General features: G+C 41.9%; 1 protein-coding gene and 1 long non-coding RNA gene across 6 annotated transcripts; both read left to right on the top strand.

Annotated features, from left to right (window-relative positions):
- The first annotated feature begins 1,062 nt into the window (after nucleotides 1-1,062).
- LOC109646670 (uncharacterized) lies at nucleotides 1,063-1,478 on the top strand. Its single transcript, XR_002203929.2, has 2 exons — nucleotides 1,063-1,123; nucleotides 1,294-1,478. It is a non-coding gene; the product is annotated as an uncharacterized lncRNA (long non-coding RNA).
- A 2,256-nt stretch (nucleotides 1,479-3,734) lies between these two features.
- mrpl37 (mitochondrial ribosomal protein L37) lies at nucleotides 3,735-17,927 on the top strand. Of its 5 annotated transcripts, XR_011238754.1 has the most exons (11): nucleotides 3,764-3,790; nucleotides 7,915-8,576; nucleotides 9,024-9,207; nucleotides 10,289-10,404; nucleotides 11,365-11,553; nucleotides 11,683-11,837; nucleotides 11,958-12,089; nucleotides 13,276-13,350; nucleotides 14,685-14,747; nucleotides 15,101-15,231; nucleotides 17,629-17,927. XR_011238754.1 is itself a non-coding variant. In XM_069511107.1 (10 exons), the coding sequence occupies exons 2-10, from the start codon at nucleotides 8,192-8,194 to the stop codon at nucleotides 17,704-17,706; spliced, it is 1,377 nt and encodes a 458-aa protein (XP_069367208.1). In that variant the 5' UTR covers nucleotides 3,760-3,790; nucleotides 7,981-8,191; the 3' UTR covers nucleotides 17,707-17,927. The 5 variants fall into 5 exon arrangements, 4 of the variants coding, with proteins under 4 accessions (XP_019967983.2, XP_069367208.1, XP_069367207.1 ...); XM_069511107.1 differs by lacking the exon at nucleotides 15,101-15,231 and having other exon boundaries at nucleotides 3,760-3,790; nucleotides 7,981-8,576; XM_069511106.1 differs by lacking the exon at nucleotides 15,101-15,231.
- Nucleotides 17,928-18,328: the final 401 nt, after the last annotated feature.

Genomic DNA, 18,328 nt, shown 5'->3' on the forward strand with positions numbered 1-18,328 from the left:
TTTACTGATGAATGGTAAAACTGCACTGTAAATCACTTTGGGTGATTTGCTGGGTAACAAACATCCAGAAAGTCTTGTTTTTAGTGACCTTGAGGTGGTTTGATTTCTCAACTTGTGTAGAGATGATGAGGATCAGTCCATGGTGTGTCAGCACACAGTGACCTCACTGTTAGGTAAGGTTATAGGTGTGACCCTGCATTGAGGAGTCATTGAAACACTGTTTTCAGCCAGGAGTGACGTTATGTGTCAAAGTCAGAAAGATAGTAAGAACTATTGATGTCTTCTAGGATGGCGTGTCCCTCATCAATATTACTTCCAACCCCTAACCCTTTTTGCTATCAAGTGTCAATTTAATTAATATATTTCAGTGAAAGACAACTGTACCATTTACTGCACATTTGTTTTCTGGTAATGAATTATAGATGAAGTGTTTGTAGTTGCAGAAGTATAACTAGAAATATAATCTTAGCATATTCCACTAATGAACAATGACACAACGGCAAAATAAAGTTAAACACTTAAGTGGCTATTACAGTGTTCAACATTTGATAAATCAAAAACATACAGAAAAGTTAAAAAAAATCCTATGAATAAAGTGTGTAGACTACTGTAAATAATAAATGACAAATCTATGAATGTGCATGTTAGAATGACCATTAACGGCTGGGTGATGCAGGAAAAAACAAGCAAGGACATTCAGGTATATCCATCAATAGGAGTTTTTATTCCTTACAGCAAGGACAACATGACAGGCTTCCAAATAGATGATCCAAGCTGCCCACATAATGTACAACTGAGGCTTTAAATACTGTGTCACTGATTAACATAATTGGAATATTCCATTAAAAGGTGTTCATTTAGTCCCAGACCCCTGCTAACGCAGTTGACACAATATAATAAATTTATGCAAACAGTATATTTACAGTGGATACCCTCTAATGCACTTAAGTCATCCCAAAACTATATCCCCACCTTCAAATACTATAAATATAAATCTACGCCAACTATAGAGCACCCCCATGCCTATCCTTCCACTTGGTCCCTCCCGGAACGTTTATTTGTGGTTCGTTTCCCGGGGGACTGTTTTGGATGGGACACCCTGGAGCAGACAGAGGAGAGGACGGTGAGTCTTTATACGCACTTCAATAAACATCTACGTCACACCGACGCCTTAACAACATATATAGCACACAGAATTACCTAGATGCACACACATTTAACTTTAGTCCATCAATAATGACTCTGTTATATCTGACGTCGTCGGCTTCTGAATCTAACTACCTTCTCTTTCAGACGGAGCCGACTATATGCCGCAGCATCCGCAAGAAGACAGCTCAATCACTGGTCAAACTATCACACACAACGATAAATAATGAGTTGCTAGAAAATGTGCAAATATACAATGTGCAAAATGTTCTGTGCAAATATACAATGTGCAAAATGTTCTGTGCAAATAAAGTGCAAATACAGTTATAAAAGTGCGAAGTGCCGTTATTTATGTGTATCGTTATCATAATTGTTTAAAGTGCAATAAATACAAATCCCCATTTGGCCAATATTTACAAGGCATACGACTGCAGGTACTAGTAACAAAGTTCCCTTTGTTACATTCCGTCCCCCCTCTCCTGAAGAAGAACAGTACCTCACTCTTCAGAGATTCTGGACAAACAATCTGCCACCACATTGGACTTCCCTGACCTGTAGCAAACAGTGAAAGTCATATGGCTGTAGGGCAAGGTACCATCCCGTGATGCACATGTTAGCGTCCCTCATCCGATGCAGCCACTGTAGAGCTCGGTGATTGGTTTCCAGGAAGAAATGCCTTCCCAGCAGATAATATCTGAGGGTGTCAATTGCCCACTTCATTGCCAAGCACTCCTTTTCCACTGTTGAGTATCTTGTCTCTCTGTCAAGCAGCTTGCGACTCAGGAACACCACTGGCTTCCTTTCTCCCTCCACCTCCTGCAGCAGCACTGCTCCAAGGCCTACTCCAGAAGCGTCTGTTTGCAGGGTGAAAGGTTTTTCGAAATCTGGACTGTGGACAACTGGATAAGTAAAAATGCTCTCCTTAAGGTCCCTAAAGGCCTTTTCGCACTCATCAGTCCATTTCACCTTGTTGGATGCTGAGGCTTTGGTCAGGTCATTCAGCACTACAGCTCTGTCTGCCAAATGAGGAATAAACTTCCGATACCAGCCCACCAAACCCAGGAAACCTCTCAGCTTCTTGTTGGTGGTTGGAACAGGGAAAGAATGGATGGCCTCAACCTTCCCCAGTTGTGGTTTAATCTTCCCAAATCCAATGACATAGCCCAAGTACTCTACCTCTCTTTGGGCCACAGCACCCTTGTGAGGGTTGATGGTAAGACTGGCTGCTCTGATTTTCTGCAGGACCTCTTGCAAGTGCACTCTGTGCTCCTCCCAAGACTGGCTGAAAATGACCACATGGATTTGGTGTTTCTCCCAGCGGAGTGTGTCACTTTGGCTTCCTCTTCTGGCTGATGTAAAGACCTCTGCCAGGCGGGATGCTTCCTCCGCTGTTTTGGGGTCATGCTCTTTGATCCAGATCTCTAGCTCTGGATGAATCATTCTCAGGAACTGTTCAATAGTATCTGATATGGCCTATACAGTGGATTTGTCTGGCTTGACCCATTTGGAAAACAGATCCTTCAGGCGCACATACAGATCTCTTTGTGTCTCATTGGACTCAATCTTTAAGGAACGGAATCGTCTTCGGTAGGTATCAGGTGTTATTTCATACTTGGCCAAAATGGCTGCTTTAACTTTTTCATAGTTCTCAGAGTCTTTAATGTCCATTAAAACATACGCACTGCATGCTTTGCCAGTGAGTAGGGGAACAAGACGTACCGCCCGCCCATCTTTGTGCCAGCGACATACATGTGCCATCCTCTCAAACGTGGTCAGGAAGTGCTTGATGTCGTCCTCTGCCAAAAATGGCAGCAACTTGGGTTCCCTTGGTGGTCGGAACCCAGGATTCATCTGGCTGGTCATCTCACCTGGATAGTTGTCGTCATCATCATTCCTTGCCGGAACTGACTGTTTTCCATAGTGTCCTGCTCTAATCTGTAGTCATCTCTCGTCAGGTTCACTTGATACTGCATATGTTTCCATCGCTGCTCTTGACGAGAGGACTGGGTCTCCATTTGCCTATCTCTTACTGCATGAGACCGAATAAGGGATTTTACCAGACCTTTCAGCTCCTCCAGCTGCCCCTCTTCTAATGTGCCAGGTTGCATGCTCCATCATCTGGTTCTTCTTGTCCCTCTTTCCCAAGCTTTGTATTTCTGGTCAACATTTTCCTGCAGCGTGTATCCCACTTCTGACACCAATTGTTAGAAAGACCATTAACAGCTGGGTGATGCAGGAAAAAACGAGCAAGGACATTCAGGTATATCCATCAACGTGAGTTTTTATTCCTTACAGCAAGGATAACATGACAGGCTTCCAAATAGATGATCCAAGCTGCCCACATAATGTACAACTGAGGCTTTAAATACTGTGTCACTGATTAACATAATTGGAATATATCATTAACAGGTGTTCATTTAGTCCCAGACCCCTGCTAACACAGTTGACACAATATTATAAATTTATGCAAACAGTATAAAACTATATCCCCACCTTCAAATACAATAAATATAAATCTACGCCAACTATAGAGCACCCCCATGCCTACCCTTCCACTTGGTCCCTCCCGGAACGTTTATTTGTGGTTCGTTTCCCGGGGGACTGTTTTGGATGGGACACCCTGGAGCAGACAGAGGAGAGGACGGTGAGTTTTTTTACGCACTTCAACAAACAACTGCTTCACATGACACCTTAACTACATATATAGCAACCAGATCTACCTAGATGCACACACATTTGTGAGCTTAGAGGAGTGCCCCCACTGGAGGACCTGGGACCTGGCTGACTCGGCCACAAAAGTGTGTTAGGTACCTGGGTCAGGGTCTGGGTATTTGGCCTCCAAGGTCTCCACCTCCCATGTGGCAGCTCCAACTACACAGGAGGGGGGAACGATGGTTTTGTAGGTTCCAGAACGGTATGTGAGTGTGTAGTTGAAGCGGCCTAGAAACAGCGCCCAGCAGGCCTGGCGAGAGTTCTGCCACTTAGTGGAGCGCAGATAGGCAAGGTTCTTGTGGTCCATCCATACGATGAATGACTGTTCGGCTCCCTCCAGCCAATGTCGCCACTCTGCCAGAGCCAATACCACAACTAGGAGTTCCCGATTGCCTACGTCGTAATTCCTTTCTGCTGGGGAGAGACGACGGGAAAAAAAAGCACAGGGATGCAGTTTGTGATCTTGGGGGGTGCGCTGAGACATGACTGCTCTCACCCAGGCATCCACTTCCAAACTGCAGCTTGGGGTCAGGGTGAATTAATACTGGTGCACTTGTGAGGAGTTGTTTGAGTGTGTTGAATGCAGCTATTACCTCAGGAGTCCAGATGAAGGAAACCACAGGAGAGATGAATTGGGTGAGGGGAGTGGCCACTCGACTGTAGTTCCAAATGAAGCATCCTTAGAATTTGGCGAATCTGAAATCAATGCATGGGCGGAGTGTTTTGTCTTTCTTGGTCATGAAGACGAATCCTGCACCAACAGATGGACGAATGAGTCCAGCTGCAAAGGAATCTTTAATGGTTCCAGTTTGGCCTCCAGCTCCACTGTGAAGGAACCTTGGAGTTGTGTTCGACCAGGACATGTCATTTGACCCACATATGTCTCTAGGACAGCTTTCTTCCACCTGCGCATATTAAAAAAATTAGAAACATCCTGTCTCAGAAGGATGCTGAAAAACTAGTCCACACATTTGTTACCTCTAGACTAGATTACTGTAATTCTTTATTATCAGGATGTCCCAGGAAGACTGTAAAAAGTCTCCAGTTGGTCCAAAAAGCTGCAGCACGAGTTCTGACAGGAACTAGAAGGAGAGATCATATTACTCCTGTCTTAGCTTCTCTACATTGACTCCCTGTAAAATTCAGAACAGAATTCAAGATCCTGCTTCTCACATATAAAGCCCTTAACAATCAAGCCCCTTCATACATCAGAGACCTAATAACACCGTACTATCCAAATAGATCACTTCATTCACAAAACACAGGCTCTCTTGTGGTTCCAAGAGTCTTTAAGAGTAGAACAGGAGGTAGAGCATTCAGCTACCAGGCTCCTCTCCTGTGGAACCAGCTCCCATTCTGGGTTCAGGAAGCAGACACCATCTCTGCATTTAAAGTTAAAGTTAAAACGTTCCTTTTTGATAAAGCCTATAGTTAGTTCCAGATCAGGTGAGTCCTGAACCATCCCTTTGTTATGCTGCTATAGGTCTAGACTGCTGGGGGAACTCCCATCATTCACTTCTCTCTGTCTCTCTGCCCCCACACATTCATTTATATGTCAATGACTATGTCACTTTGTACTCCCATAGTCCCTCTCTCTCTTTTTCTCTCTCATTTCAGATATCTCTAACCCCAGAACTTCAGGACAACAAATATTACTATTATTATGTACAATATTTCAGTAAATAATTATTATATGACTTGTGCCTGTTATCAATAATAATTAGGTTAATAAGCCCCCCCTCCCCACTATTACTCTCTCTCCCCTCTTTTCCACCCATCTCTCCCCTCCTGCCCTTTTTCTTTGCTCACCCCAACTGGTCGAGGCAGATGACCGCCCACATTGAGTCTGGTTCTAGAGGTTTCTCCCTGTTAATGAGGACACTTTGGCATGCAGATGGGAAGACTGGGGATTGAACTTCTGACCTTATGGTTGGAGGATGACCACTCTACCCTTCAGCCACAGCCACCCCAGCTGCTCATTGTCAGAACTGTTGGATTTCTCTATATTAATAAGATTTTAAGGTCTTGACCTTCTATGTAAAGTACCTTGAGATCATGTATATTATGAATTGGCACTATAAAAATAAAATTGAATAAAATTTAATTTAATTGAACAACCATGGATGGGAGACATTGTAAAGGTGACGAGACGGGAGGGGGCGCCAGGTAGCAGATCTATAGCCCAGTCCTCCTGTGTGGAGGCAGAGTCTAATCCTTCAATTTACAAAAAAACTTCGCTAGATTGTAATATTCAGGAGGGATGAGGGTGAGAACATGAGGCTCTGGTGTAGGTGCTGGGCAGTTCTGAGAGGGGGCCTATGCGTTCTGCAGGCATTTGTGATGACAAAAGGGGCTTCAGCTGATAACGGAACAGGTGGACCAGTCAATGTGAGGGTTATGCATCTTCAGCCAGGGCTGACCAAGTACTATGGGGGCATGAGGGGAGGGAATGGCCAGTAACTTTAGCTTTTCATGGTTGTTCGCTGACAGCATCAGTTCCATTTGATTAGCCTGGTGGGCCAACAACCTGCCATCTAGAGCATTCACCTTGCGGGGAGAGGAAAGGCTTCCTTGGGGATGTTGGCCTGGAGAATCAGAGATGTATCGATGAAGTTGTCATCCGCTCTGGAGTCTAAGAGGAAGTCATTGGGGACTGAGCACCAGCAGTGGCGGTTGGTCAATAGAGGGCACTAGGGCAGTATTTGATTTATTATTTTATTTTAAAAATCTAACATTAGCTATGATAAATTATTTAAACAAGTGTTCGAACACACAGTCAGTTAAGGGGCACTAGAAAAGTCGTCTATAAAGCAGAGCAGAGTTGTAGCCAATAAGGGACTATTGCTGGGGAAGATATGCGTATGGCAAAGTAAATTTGGCCAATCAACATCATCAAAAATAATGCCCAAAGGGCACTTATGATTGCGCCCCAAGCCCGGTCCCTCAGTGTCATGGTGGAGAAAATCAGATGGTACCTATGACAATGAATGCCACAGGTACGCACGAAACAGCATCGCAGCTGCCAGATTCGGTACAATCTCTTCTCCAACCTCCATTCGAGAGGAGAACTTTGGTTGAAAAACTGCGAATTAAAGAAATTGGACCAGATGAACCTGATATTAAAATCAGCCAACAAGCCAGCGAAAAAGGTTAAACGTACACCTGAGGATTTTCCCGTCACTGGTACAGCAGAAAGGCGTGGCTAGCAGGATGTATAGAGTATGAGTCATTAGATATCCAGCAGTATATGGCACCTCCTTTCATTTTGTCTTAAAGGTCCAGTGTGTAAGATTTAGGTGAAAGGGAAGTATTGGCAGATATTCAATGTAGAATAATCCTCATGATGTTTTCACTAGTTAATTTCATCTAAATTGGATGAATTGTAGTTTACTTTACCCCAGAATAGGCCTTTTATATTTAAATACTTTATATTTACATCTCTATGGAGCCATGTTTTTTACATTAGTCCAGCCTGGACAAACTGAGTTTTTATGATAACTGAAGGCTTCCACAGATTCTTTTTCACTTTTGGAAGGAGAGGGTGAGGTGAGGGGTATTCAGCTGCAACATGCAATTTCAACACTAGATATCACAAAATTCTACACACTGTACCTTTAATAGTGTTTGTTAATAGCACTGTATATGTTTCAGGAATGTGTACTTGGTAAACACTAGTAACCAGACTCAGTCTGTAGTCTAATGATGCATACTCTACTTACTCTCTGAGCTCAAGGGCAACAACTATTAATAATTTACATTATTTATCAATCAGCTGATAATTATTATTTTTGTATAATTTATTTTGATTTAGTAATCTAAGTTTAGTTTTTTAAGTTAGTTTGTGCAGTATGCAATATACTGTTGGCTATCTGTTTTTGTGTAAATGACTGACATGTTTATTATTGTTTATTGATTAAATAAATACCTACTATTTCACAAAGAACTGGTATCCTGCAGTTTGTGTTACTGTGGTAGTATGAAAGCCATATGGTTCACTCAGTAGATCAGACATAATTACCTGTATGTATTTTTAAACTAAACACTGTCCCATTTTAGAACACAGGACAAGCTGGAGAATATCGCTTGTATGTTCTACCACACTAATTAATGTCTCCCACCAAGGGGTTGGCATTAATGGAGTTCAACCGATGGAGTTCTACAAATGACCAATGGAGGGCAGCATCCAGGCTGCCGCAATTCCCATTAAATGAAGAAGAAGTAAAACCGCAGAAGAAGAACGTGAGTATTCAATATGGCAGCACCCTATAGTTGCTCTTGATGAGCAACAACTAGGTCAACCTCAGTCTTGAGATTTTTATCAAGAATTACACCAATGCTTCCCGAAACGTATCGGTGGTTCAAGGCGGCTCTGTCGCCGTTTTCTCAAACCACCACCTTAAAGGAACTGAGACAGTTGTCTGCACATGGGGGAGCCAGTCGCTTAGAGGCCCGGAGACTCTTCTGTTTCAGCCGCCGTCTGGCAGCCAAGGTCCCCCGTGCGCGTAAACCCAGGGAGAGAGTGGAGATCCCCGGGCTGGAGATGGTCACTTACGCGGATAGGATGCACTATGTTCCAGGGTTGGCTAGGCCTGTGTTCCCGGCGTGGGAGAGGGACTACAAGGACCCGAGATATTACAGATCTCCTCCGCCTCACGACATGCCACTGTACAAAGAGAAACCGTGCTATATTTACAACCAGAGGACCAGTGCACTGGAAGGTAAAGTGGCCAGCGCTTACTAGTATTCATGTTTAATATTACTATCAATACTGTAATAATAATGACGTGATCGCGGCCGATGCGCTTATTGAATCTCATATTCCTGACTGGTTTTAGGAAGGCTGTGTTAGTTTTAAATTGAGATTTGAGTTGGATTGTATGATGATTGGAGGATGATTGATCTGCCCACCTCCGCACATTTTATATTGTTAAGCTAATAACAGAAACCACCATATATACATAAGCTGAAATTGTCCTGGGTATATGTTGCATGGATGTTCGGTAATAAAAACCTGTCTATGAGTTTGTATGTTTGAGATTTTTATGAATGGATTTTGACTGAATTCTATACTTTTTTATCATGCATAACGTTGACATGATTATAAATCCAACCTGAATGTAACAAGAGTTGACTTGACCCTCTGTCCCCCATTCTCTCCCTCTCAGGTGTGCGACAGGCTCTGTGGCTGACCAAAACAAAGCTGATCTCTGGTCTGCCCCCTCAGCTCATCTCAGTGGCCAAGAGTCCTGCCAATCAAATACCAGATCAGGATCAACGGGTTCAGAATGCCATCAAACATGCCCGTTTCTGGGACACAACAGAAGAACGGCCCGGAAAACCAAAATACAGGTGTAACTGCAATTCATTTATATTTTGCCAAGACACAACATGTCAGAGGTCTCCTCCTCTTCAAAACAAACAGACCCACTGATTAAATTAAATTAAAATAAAACAGAAATCAACAGCTACATGTAAAAAATATGTTTTTCAGACACTGTTCAGTGGACTAGTGTTGTACCGGTACCAACATACATCGGTACTTTTCCAAATAAAAAGCGAACACAAAAAATGTCATTATTGACTTTATTTTAATAGAAAATCTTAGAACCATAACATTATGCATCAGTGAATCAAATAAAATACCACAAAGACAGGCTTACATTTTTTCCAGCGCTACTTTTGTGGAGAGTGAAGGGGGCTGGCGTTGCTTGCTTTTAGCACTGAATGTGGCTTTTTTTCATGGGTATGTAAGTTATTACCTGTCATTCTCTGAACTCCTTGTGCAGGTCTGGGTTCTTTTCCTTCAATTGTTTTGTCAAGATGGAAGTGTTTCCACCCTTGGCCACACATGGCTTCACCGTGCTCATTTGTTTTCAAGCCGAAGTAATTCCATGTAGCACTTCGTGCACCTGGTTTATCTACGAGTTGCTGCGTGGTGATGGTTGCAGCAGCTGCCATTCTCTCTCTGCTCCGGTCTCTCTCTCTCTTTCTCTCCTTTATCTCTCTCTTTCGCCAGACTCCTGCTCCGTTTGCTGCTCGCTCACTCGCTCGCCCCGGCTTGCTCGCTTCGGCTTAAATTGGTACGCAGCGACGTAAAAAAAAAAAGTACCGGTCTTATCCAAGCGCTGTATATACCATTTTAAATGCATCAGTACCCCGGCACCAATTTAGTACCGTTATATCGAAAAACCCTACGGTGGACACAGCATATCTCTGAGGGGATGAGATTCGGGGGGCAGTGAGTCTTTGTTCAGTGTGTTTCTCTGATAACTTTAGATCCAGATGACTGATGACTAACATCCTTTGTCTGGTTCAAGGTTATAATAAGTGACAGTGTTGTAAGTAATTGACTTGAAATCAACATTTTAATGTCTGGCCATCTGATGCTGATGGAGAACTCAGTTCACTGTTTGTTTGTGTTCCTCCCCAGCAACACTCTGCTCACTAACCTGATCCACCTGTGTGCGACTCTACAGTCCAGTCACCCTGCGATTGGAAGGAGGATCTTTGCTGAGAAGTACTCATTGGCAGCTACATGGAAAAGAGGTGCAGTATTATACATAAGAAGGTGTTTTCTGATGCACACACAGCACAGAATGTAGGAGGAGGAGCAGCAGCAGCACATGTATTAATGTTTGGGCTCCTGCACAGAGGACAACTCTGCATTGATACAGTGACTGAACATTATCATGTTTTCTGCTAAGTTCATAGTTTAAGTGGGTTTCCACCACAGAATAATTATAACCAGCACTGTTTCAGGACAGACGCAAGCAATTAAGGTCTGGTCGTCCTGTGTGGGAGGCTCTGTTGGAGTCTGACTCCTCCTCACTCCTCCTCTGACCTGAGCTCTCTTTACACTTTAACAATAAACACCATCATGGATCACAAGTTATTATGACATGGATCGACATGATGGATCAACATTTACTTTGTGTTTGTTTGATTCGCTCTAGACTCAAAATAAGGGGCACAAAAGAAATATAAAAAGGCAATAGAATACTTCTTTTTAAGTATGTACAATATATACACCTTATTACTGTAGTGGTTTGTATGAAATGTTATAGGTAAAGTGCAGTGGCACACAATGATTGTACAACCAAGTAAAATCAGTTTTGTCCATAAGAAAAAAAAATTGTACATAAACAACAAAAAATATTTATATTATATTATATTGCGATATATATTGGTATATCTACTCTGGGGATATAACTGATTGTTTGTGGCAGTCTATCCAATAGTTCAGCTCTTTCAGTCAGACTCTAAAGCCGTTTTCAGATATGACCCATATAAAATCTGGAGAATTGGCACCGTAGTTTAGTATTATGCACAACGCAGCAGGTGGTTCACAACAGCAACAAATCTGCCTTATCCAGACGAGAGGTGGAGCAGCCGAGTGCAGCAGACAAAGGGAGAAAGTGATGTATTAACTCTGCTGGGTACCCCCCCCCCCCCCCCAAAAAATTAGAATGTATGCGTTCTAATGAATTTCAACTTCTTGGATACCAGGTGACGACTTGTTCCAGATCAGGGGTCAGAACGGTTTACTGCACAGCTCCATGGATCCTCTCCCAGCAGTGTCTGGGAAACAGGAAGTTGAGGACACAGCAGATCATGTGCTGGAAACCTTCTATCCAGTCTCCCCTACCATTGACCTGCAGAAAGTACATGTTTACAAAGACGAGGTGAATTGCACAGGTGAGAAGAGTCCAAGTCCTCCATGTCCTCATCATGGACTAATAAGAGAGGTTGAGCATAGAACAAGGAGTGTCATTTCGTCTACTGTTGAGTTTGATTTATTAAATTGTACCGCTCCCATCCGATCAGGTTTCAGGGGGGACCACCCTTACCCTCATGCCCACACACTTTACTTCATGGAGGGATCTGATGCTCACTTTAAGCTCCGCCCAGAAAAGTTCAGAGCCAGCATGCTCATGTTCACCTTTGGAAATGCTCTGGCCCATGCACACAAACTGTATGGGGTAAGGACGTGGACTCTCACCAGTTATACTGTAATACTTGAGATATATCTTTTTTTTCTTCTGCAAAAAAACATAATTTAACTTCTCTCTCTGTCATTGTGTGTGGTCTGTGTGTGTTAGACTCAGCCCCAGCAGGTATTAGATTGTCCTATAACAGTACAGGCAGTGGGGACCAATGGTAGAATTTTCCAGTTTATGGTTTTCCAGCTCAACACCACAGATCTGTCAGGAAATGAAGGCATCAAGAACCAGGTGCTTGATCGTCAATTTCTTCTTTTCCCTTATCATAGTTATTCATAATTATTACCAGTAGTATTATTATTATGTATGTGCCTAATGTAATGTTAGCCGATGGAGGGGTAGGTGAAGTGTTTCAGTCCACAAAACACATAAGGTGATTCAGGGGTAAACACCATTTAGCCCACGGGACCTAATGAAACAACAGAAAAAACTTAACATCCATACTGTTGGTGTGGTGTCATCCAAGTGTCCGCAAACGAGGTAATTTACACTGATTTGAAATGCTAAAAAAGTAAGTTCTCAATCTGAAAATCCAAAATCTGCAACTGAAAACTATACAACACCAAATATCAAAATATGTAAAATGTAAAATATGTATGTAAATATTTTATTAAAAACTACTACAGAACTGAATCAAAATTATATTTAACCCCAAAAACATTTGAATACATTGTTTTTGTATTTTTCAAAGTTCAAGATCAAAACTTGGACTTTCAGTTTAAATTTATTTTTCAAATGATCAAAACTATTGGCCTGCATTTGGCTCCATAACATTTAGACTTAAAACATTGTGTAAATGACCTTGTTTTGAGTCGAATATGAATGTCGGGGCTTGCGGACACTTGGATGACACCACACCAACAGCATGGAGGCATTACATCTGAAGAAGAGGTCGCGATTGACTTCAATTGTATTGGATTCAGCTGAACGCTGTTTACCCTTGATACTCCTGAAGTGTTTTGTGTAATCAAACACTCCACCCCTCCATCGGCATAGTGATGAGTAGATAATGAGTGACCCTTCATTTTTTTTGAGCAGTTTACTTATCTAAGATTCACAATGTTTAGCCAGCTAAAAGTGAATGTCTTGTCTTCTCCATGTCCACATGACAATTGCTGAAAGTTTTACCATTTTATCCCCTCGGCTGATGTCCATCAATTAGTTTTTCATCATTTTGTTTCTGGAGCACAACTTGTAAACCATTTGTATTTTTTTAATGGAATTTCATTGTCACATTAACACTAAACTAAATATTATTTTATAGAATCTTGTCCTCATAACAAATTGCCATCAACAGTTGATCCATCTGTCATTTAACTTATAATGACAGTCAAAAATTACCATCACATTAAAAAGCCCTTTTTTCTTTTCCATGTCCATGTGCCTAATTGTATTAAAATCTGTCTGCCCCTTGCAGGTGTGGCTTGATGAAGATGTAAATCTATATGATTTTGCAAAAGTCCGACCACTGATCAAGAAGAAACAAGTGAAGGTAATGCCCAAGTTTTTTACGCCATATTCTATCATTAAAGCTGATCTTGTACTAGCTTCAGGCTATAAAATCTTCTGATTTTTAATGGTTTAGGAAACGAAGGCATTGATTCCCTCACAGTTAATCTAAAAATTAATTTGAACATGTGCATGTTTGGCACGGCCCACCAGCTGTTCTCCCACTCCTGCATAGCTGCATTGAGAGTGAGTGCAAGCCTCTGGACTTTCTGATGAGTTTCTCTGGTCAGCCCCTTAGTAAAACTCAGCCGATCACCGATTTTCAAAAAGCCTGACCTGCCGATTCCGATTTTGGCCGATACCGATTTTTTTTATAACTGACAGCATACACCTTCAATGTTTGAATCTTATTTTATTGAAAAACAAACAATACAATAAAAATTTGTTGCACATGAGGTAGTTCTCTCATATATAACTGAAAACAATACAGCATTGTGTATTGTTGCTGTATTGTTTTCAGTTATATATGAGAGAACCACCTCATCAGTTCCTTTAATCTGTCATTTTTCACATATTAAAACAGACAAAACTTGTGCAACAGGTTACACTGCAGACCTGTTTTAAGCCTCTTACCAAAAATAAAGTGCACAGCAGTATTTTGCTTTTACAAATAAATGAAATCACAAGGTTTGAGGTAGTTAATAAAATACTAAACTTAGAATAAATTACAACAATTTACAGGACAAACTATCAAAACAACTTCAACCACCAATAAAGTGTCCTGAGTTTTTGGTTTCCTTGTAGTGCAGATAGAAAAAATGCCCAAATGCAGCAACTTTGTGGCTATTTAAATATTAATCTAAAAATATATAACCTGCAACAGCTTACAGGCCAAAATCTCCTAAAAGTAAAACATTCAACAAAAAATAAAGTGCAGCATGTGTAATTTTCAATAGTCAACAGGTAATAACAAGAATTAACATGGCACAGGTAAGTTGTTCTCACAGACTTATTGCAGTCACTTGTACATAGATGGCAGGTTTTTCTTGATTAACAAAAGAATTTCTGCCTTTTCACCAGACAGGCGACTTATTTCCTCATCTACTACATGTCCAGCCAAGCTAAACAGACGCTCACTTTCAATGCTTGTGCATGGGGCAGAGAGATAGGCTCAGGCAAGTGGAACAAGATGAGGGACACGTTTTTCGTTGAGCCTCCAGTAGGCCAATGGGTTTGGCCTGCTGTCGATGGGAACCTCAGATAGGTAGTTCTGTACCTGCACGGCTGAAGGGCTGGCCAGCTGTTGCTCCTTCTCAATGTTCTCCTTCAGGATTTCATTGTGAAATGCAAACAGTAGACTACACCTTTTTGCTGCAGGTGCATCTATGTCAGGAGGTCCCAGTTCAGTGGATGTTCCTGCGACAGGTCTCTCATCCACAGGTGTGTGTCTGGTCTCCCCCTCTGCAAATTTGGCCAAAAGGAGCTGTTTCACTTCATCCTTCACCTCTGCTGAGAAGTAGCGATTCTTGTACCTTGTTTTGCATAAACAAAGAAAGATGGGTCAATCATTGTGTTTTGTATACACTATCAATTTTTATGACCTGCATGTAAATAAAGAAAAACATATCAATAAAGCAATTTTAATTTTTAATTTGGTTTTGTAAATGTAGTAGTAGGCTAATAGTAATTATGGCTAGAAAATACAATATTCATAGTTACTTGCCTTCGATCAAGAATAGTGGCCAAGCTGTACAGGGACTCATGCTCAATATTGCTGAATCTTCTCACAACAGCCTCCAACAGTGTGGCTTTGGCTGTACCCACACCACGGTCTGTGTTTGCTTGCCTCTCCAAAAGCCGTTTGAGTGCAGTGATCGCTGGAATGACATCTGCTGCTGTAGCTGTTGATGAGCTGATCTCCTTTGTGAGTTCCTCAAAAGGTGTGAGGATGGTCAGCACATTGTCCATTAGCTCCCACTGGTTTGCAGTGAGTGTGACTGGTAACTCGTACTCAGCAGCATGCACGTCTCTGCTCCATCAGCGACTGCAACATGCAGACCGTGCTGTTCCACCTAATTGAAACGTCTTGTTGCAGTCGCTTCCTCGGCTGACCTGACTGTGTCTGTATGTCGTAGAGTCAGGAATAGGCGAGCGATGAATGCATAAAATGCCTGACAATTCTCCTTCTCGTTGCCACAATATCTGTGATGCTGCGCTGCGCTTGCTGTCCCTCGTTGCAGTGTGTGTGCCAGGCAGGGCAAACTTTTCAAGTTGGCATCATCATCCAGTGCTTTGACCATATTACGAGAGTTGTCCCGTAAAACAACGTGAACTCTTGCATGACCGATTCCCCACTCATCCAACATAGCCTTAAACGCTGCTGTTAAGTTGGCAGCAGTGTGAGACCCTGGCATTTCTTTGCAGTGTAGTACTTGCTGAGGTTCAAAATGTTTGTCTATCCACTGCGCAACATGGACATTAAACTTACATTAGAAGTCCAGATGTCTGTTGTAAAGCTGAGTGTCTTTGCGTCGGCTTCTAGCAGGCTGCGGGTGTGTCTCGAAACTTGGCCGAACAACTCCGGTAATGCAACGTCTGACAAGTATCTCCGACTCGGCATATCATATCGTAGGCTCAAGTGCTGCATCAGGTTTCTGAAACCTTGGTCCTCAACAACCGAAAATGGCTGGTCGTCCAATGCAATGAACTCCATAAGTTTCCTCGTAGTAGCTTTGCTCTTTTCATTGCTCATAAGCGCTTACAGCGGACCGCAGCCTGGCTCTTTGCTCCCGGTAGCTTTTGCTTTAGCCTTAGCTTGAGTGCTAGCTTCAAATGCTGCATACTCGGCGGAGTGATGGTTTCTTAAATGGTGAATGAGGTTTTTTGTGTTGAATGATTTGATTGTGGAGCTTCCACGACTTATTTCGGCCTTACATTTATTGCAAATTGCGATCCTTTGCTCTCCTTCTTTTACTGTGTAATTCTCCCACAGTGACGACGACATGCTTGATTGAGTGTGCTCCGGATGACTATTGTTACGTCGTAGAGACGTGACCTGGTGGGCGGGCCTGTCAGTCAGCCCTCTCTCACGGCAGAGGAGAAGGGGACAGTGGCTGACTTTCAGACCTTTGCGGAGGTAGATAAGATCGTTAGATAAGATCGGTTTCACATTAAAGAATCGGCCGATCGCCGATCCCGCAAAATTAAGGAAATCGGCGTCGATCGATCGGGCGGCCGATTGATCGGTGCACCCCTACATGCACCAGATGCAGAAATTGAAAAAACAAATAATACAAATATGACAGGGTGAAAAAACAATGCCATATTCATAGAAAACAAAGACGAAGATGTCAAGACTTTGGTGATACGAGCCATTGTCAGTGTTGATGTGTTGTTAACAAAAACATGTGATCGCTGCAGTGGAATTAATACATTGTGTAGCATACCCTCCGAAAGATGGTGAGACTCGACTGATGGTTTTAATATTTATTGCTGTTCCAGTAAAATCAGCTCCGTAAACCAACGTGAGAACTAACAAATAAAGAAAACAAAACAATCACATTTCTGTTTCCATTTTACATCGCAATAAACAGGCGGACAAAGTAAACACAGTTTTCCAACACAAATCAGCAATTAATGCAATATCACCATAAGCACACAACACACACCAACCTTGTGCCTCCTCGGGGGGTTGCTAAAACATGCTCTTAGTTGCCGTTACGGTTTTATTTCTTTATTTTCCTTGTTTACCGTAACTTGTACCGCTCATTCATTCCCTCGCAACGCAACACAGGAAGGAAATAGAAAAATAGTGCTTTTCAAAATAAAATATCACTAGACCTATTTAAATCACTCCAAATCCAAAACGGGCACAAATGTACATACACAAGCAGATGAAATTCCATATTCTTAAATGTATACATAAAGAAATCATGTCAAATGCATCTAAATCAAATATATGTTTTTCACAATTAACCTGTAAACTATGCCAGCTGCCCTCTGGTGGACAAAACGAGAAACAGCAAAGCAAAAACCAAATGGGTTTGCTACACATTGCATCCTGTCTCTGCCTGCTGTGCCATCTCTCACCTTAATGCTTAAGAAATTCCTGTGTTGCTGGGAATGTGTTTTAGCGGATAATCTCCTGCTGCTTTGTTTTTGTGTGAAAGGCTTACTCCAGAGAATGTTCAAACTCAATTCTGCGGACATCCTCCGCAGTTCATGTCTGAGCTGCTGCTGACTTTGTCTGAAAAGGAGAAGGGGAGAGCAGTGGTGTAAAGTTGTAGTGACTCTGATTTGTTCCCTTGTGTCTCCCTGAAAGGTACCGGCTGGTCTAGCGGGATACAACCCTGAAACATTCAGCAAGTTCCTGGCCCTGTACATGCACGGAGCTGTGTAGGACTGCTAACCTCTGAAGCATGTGCCTTTGTATTTATCTGGGATCTAAACCAGTGTCTTACTATAAAAAAACGTATTTCTTTTAGACGATCAATGACCTGCTTCATGGCATATTCTGATTTCTGGACAAGAAAAGTTGACTGCAACTACAGCTTCTAATTAAACAAACTTGCCCCAACCCTGTTAAAGTTCAGCCAATAAAACTGTCACTCTTAGTTTGTATCTATTTGTTTCTATGGCTTTTTGTGTGAAACTACTTTTACAAATATGTTAAGATTGTGCATGTGATTTGTGCATAATTTATAGTACTCACAAATACATGTTTCAATCCACACACAAATGTGCAGCAATAAACACATTTAAACCAATTTTACAAATGCACACATAACAATTTAAATAAATATTAATATTTTAGTTACACGTTTTACTTAAACTCTAAAGACCTGATCATTTTCTTTCGAAAATCTTTCTGAGTAAACAATTGTCTAATAAAAGTGTATGTCATTTATAATTTCAAATGGGGTAAGGTTTTTCACCTGTTGACAGAAGTGCTCCTTAGCGCTTATTTAGAATACATACATTTATTGTTTAATTGTAATGTGATTTCAGTGGGCCACTGCCAA

This window comes from Paralichthys olivaceus, chromosome 16 (genome assembly GCF_024713975.1).
Source record: "Paralichthys olivaceus isolate ysfri-2021 chromosome 16, ASM2471397v2, whole genome shotgun sequence".
Taxonomy (NCBI): Eukaryota; Metazoa; Chordata; class Actinopteri; order Pleuronectiformes; family Paralichthyidae; genus Paralichthys; species Paralichthys olivaceus.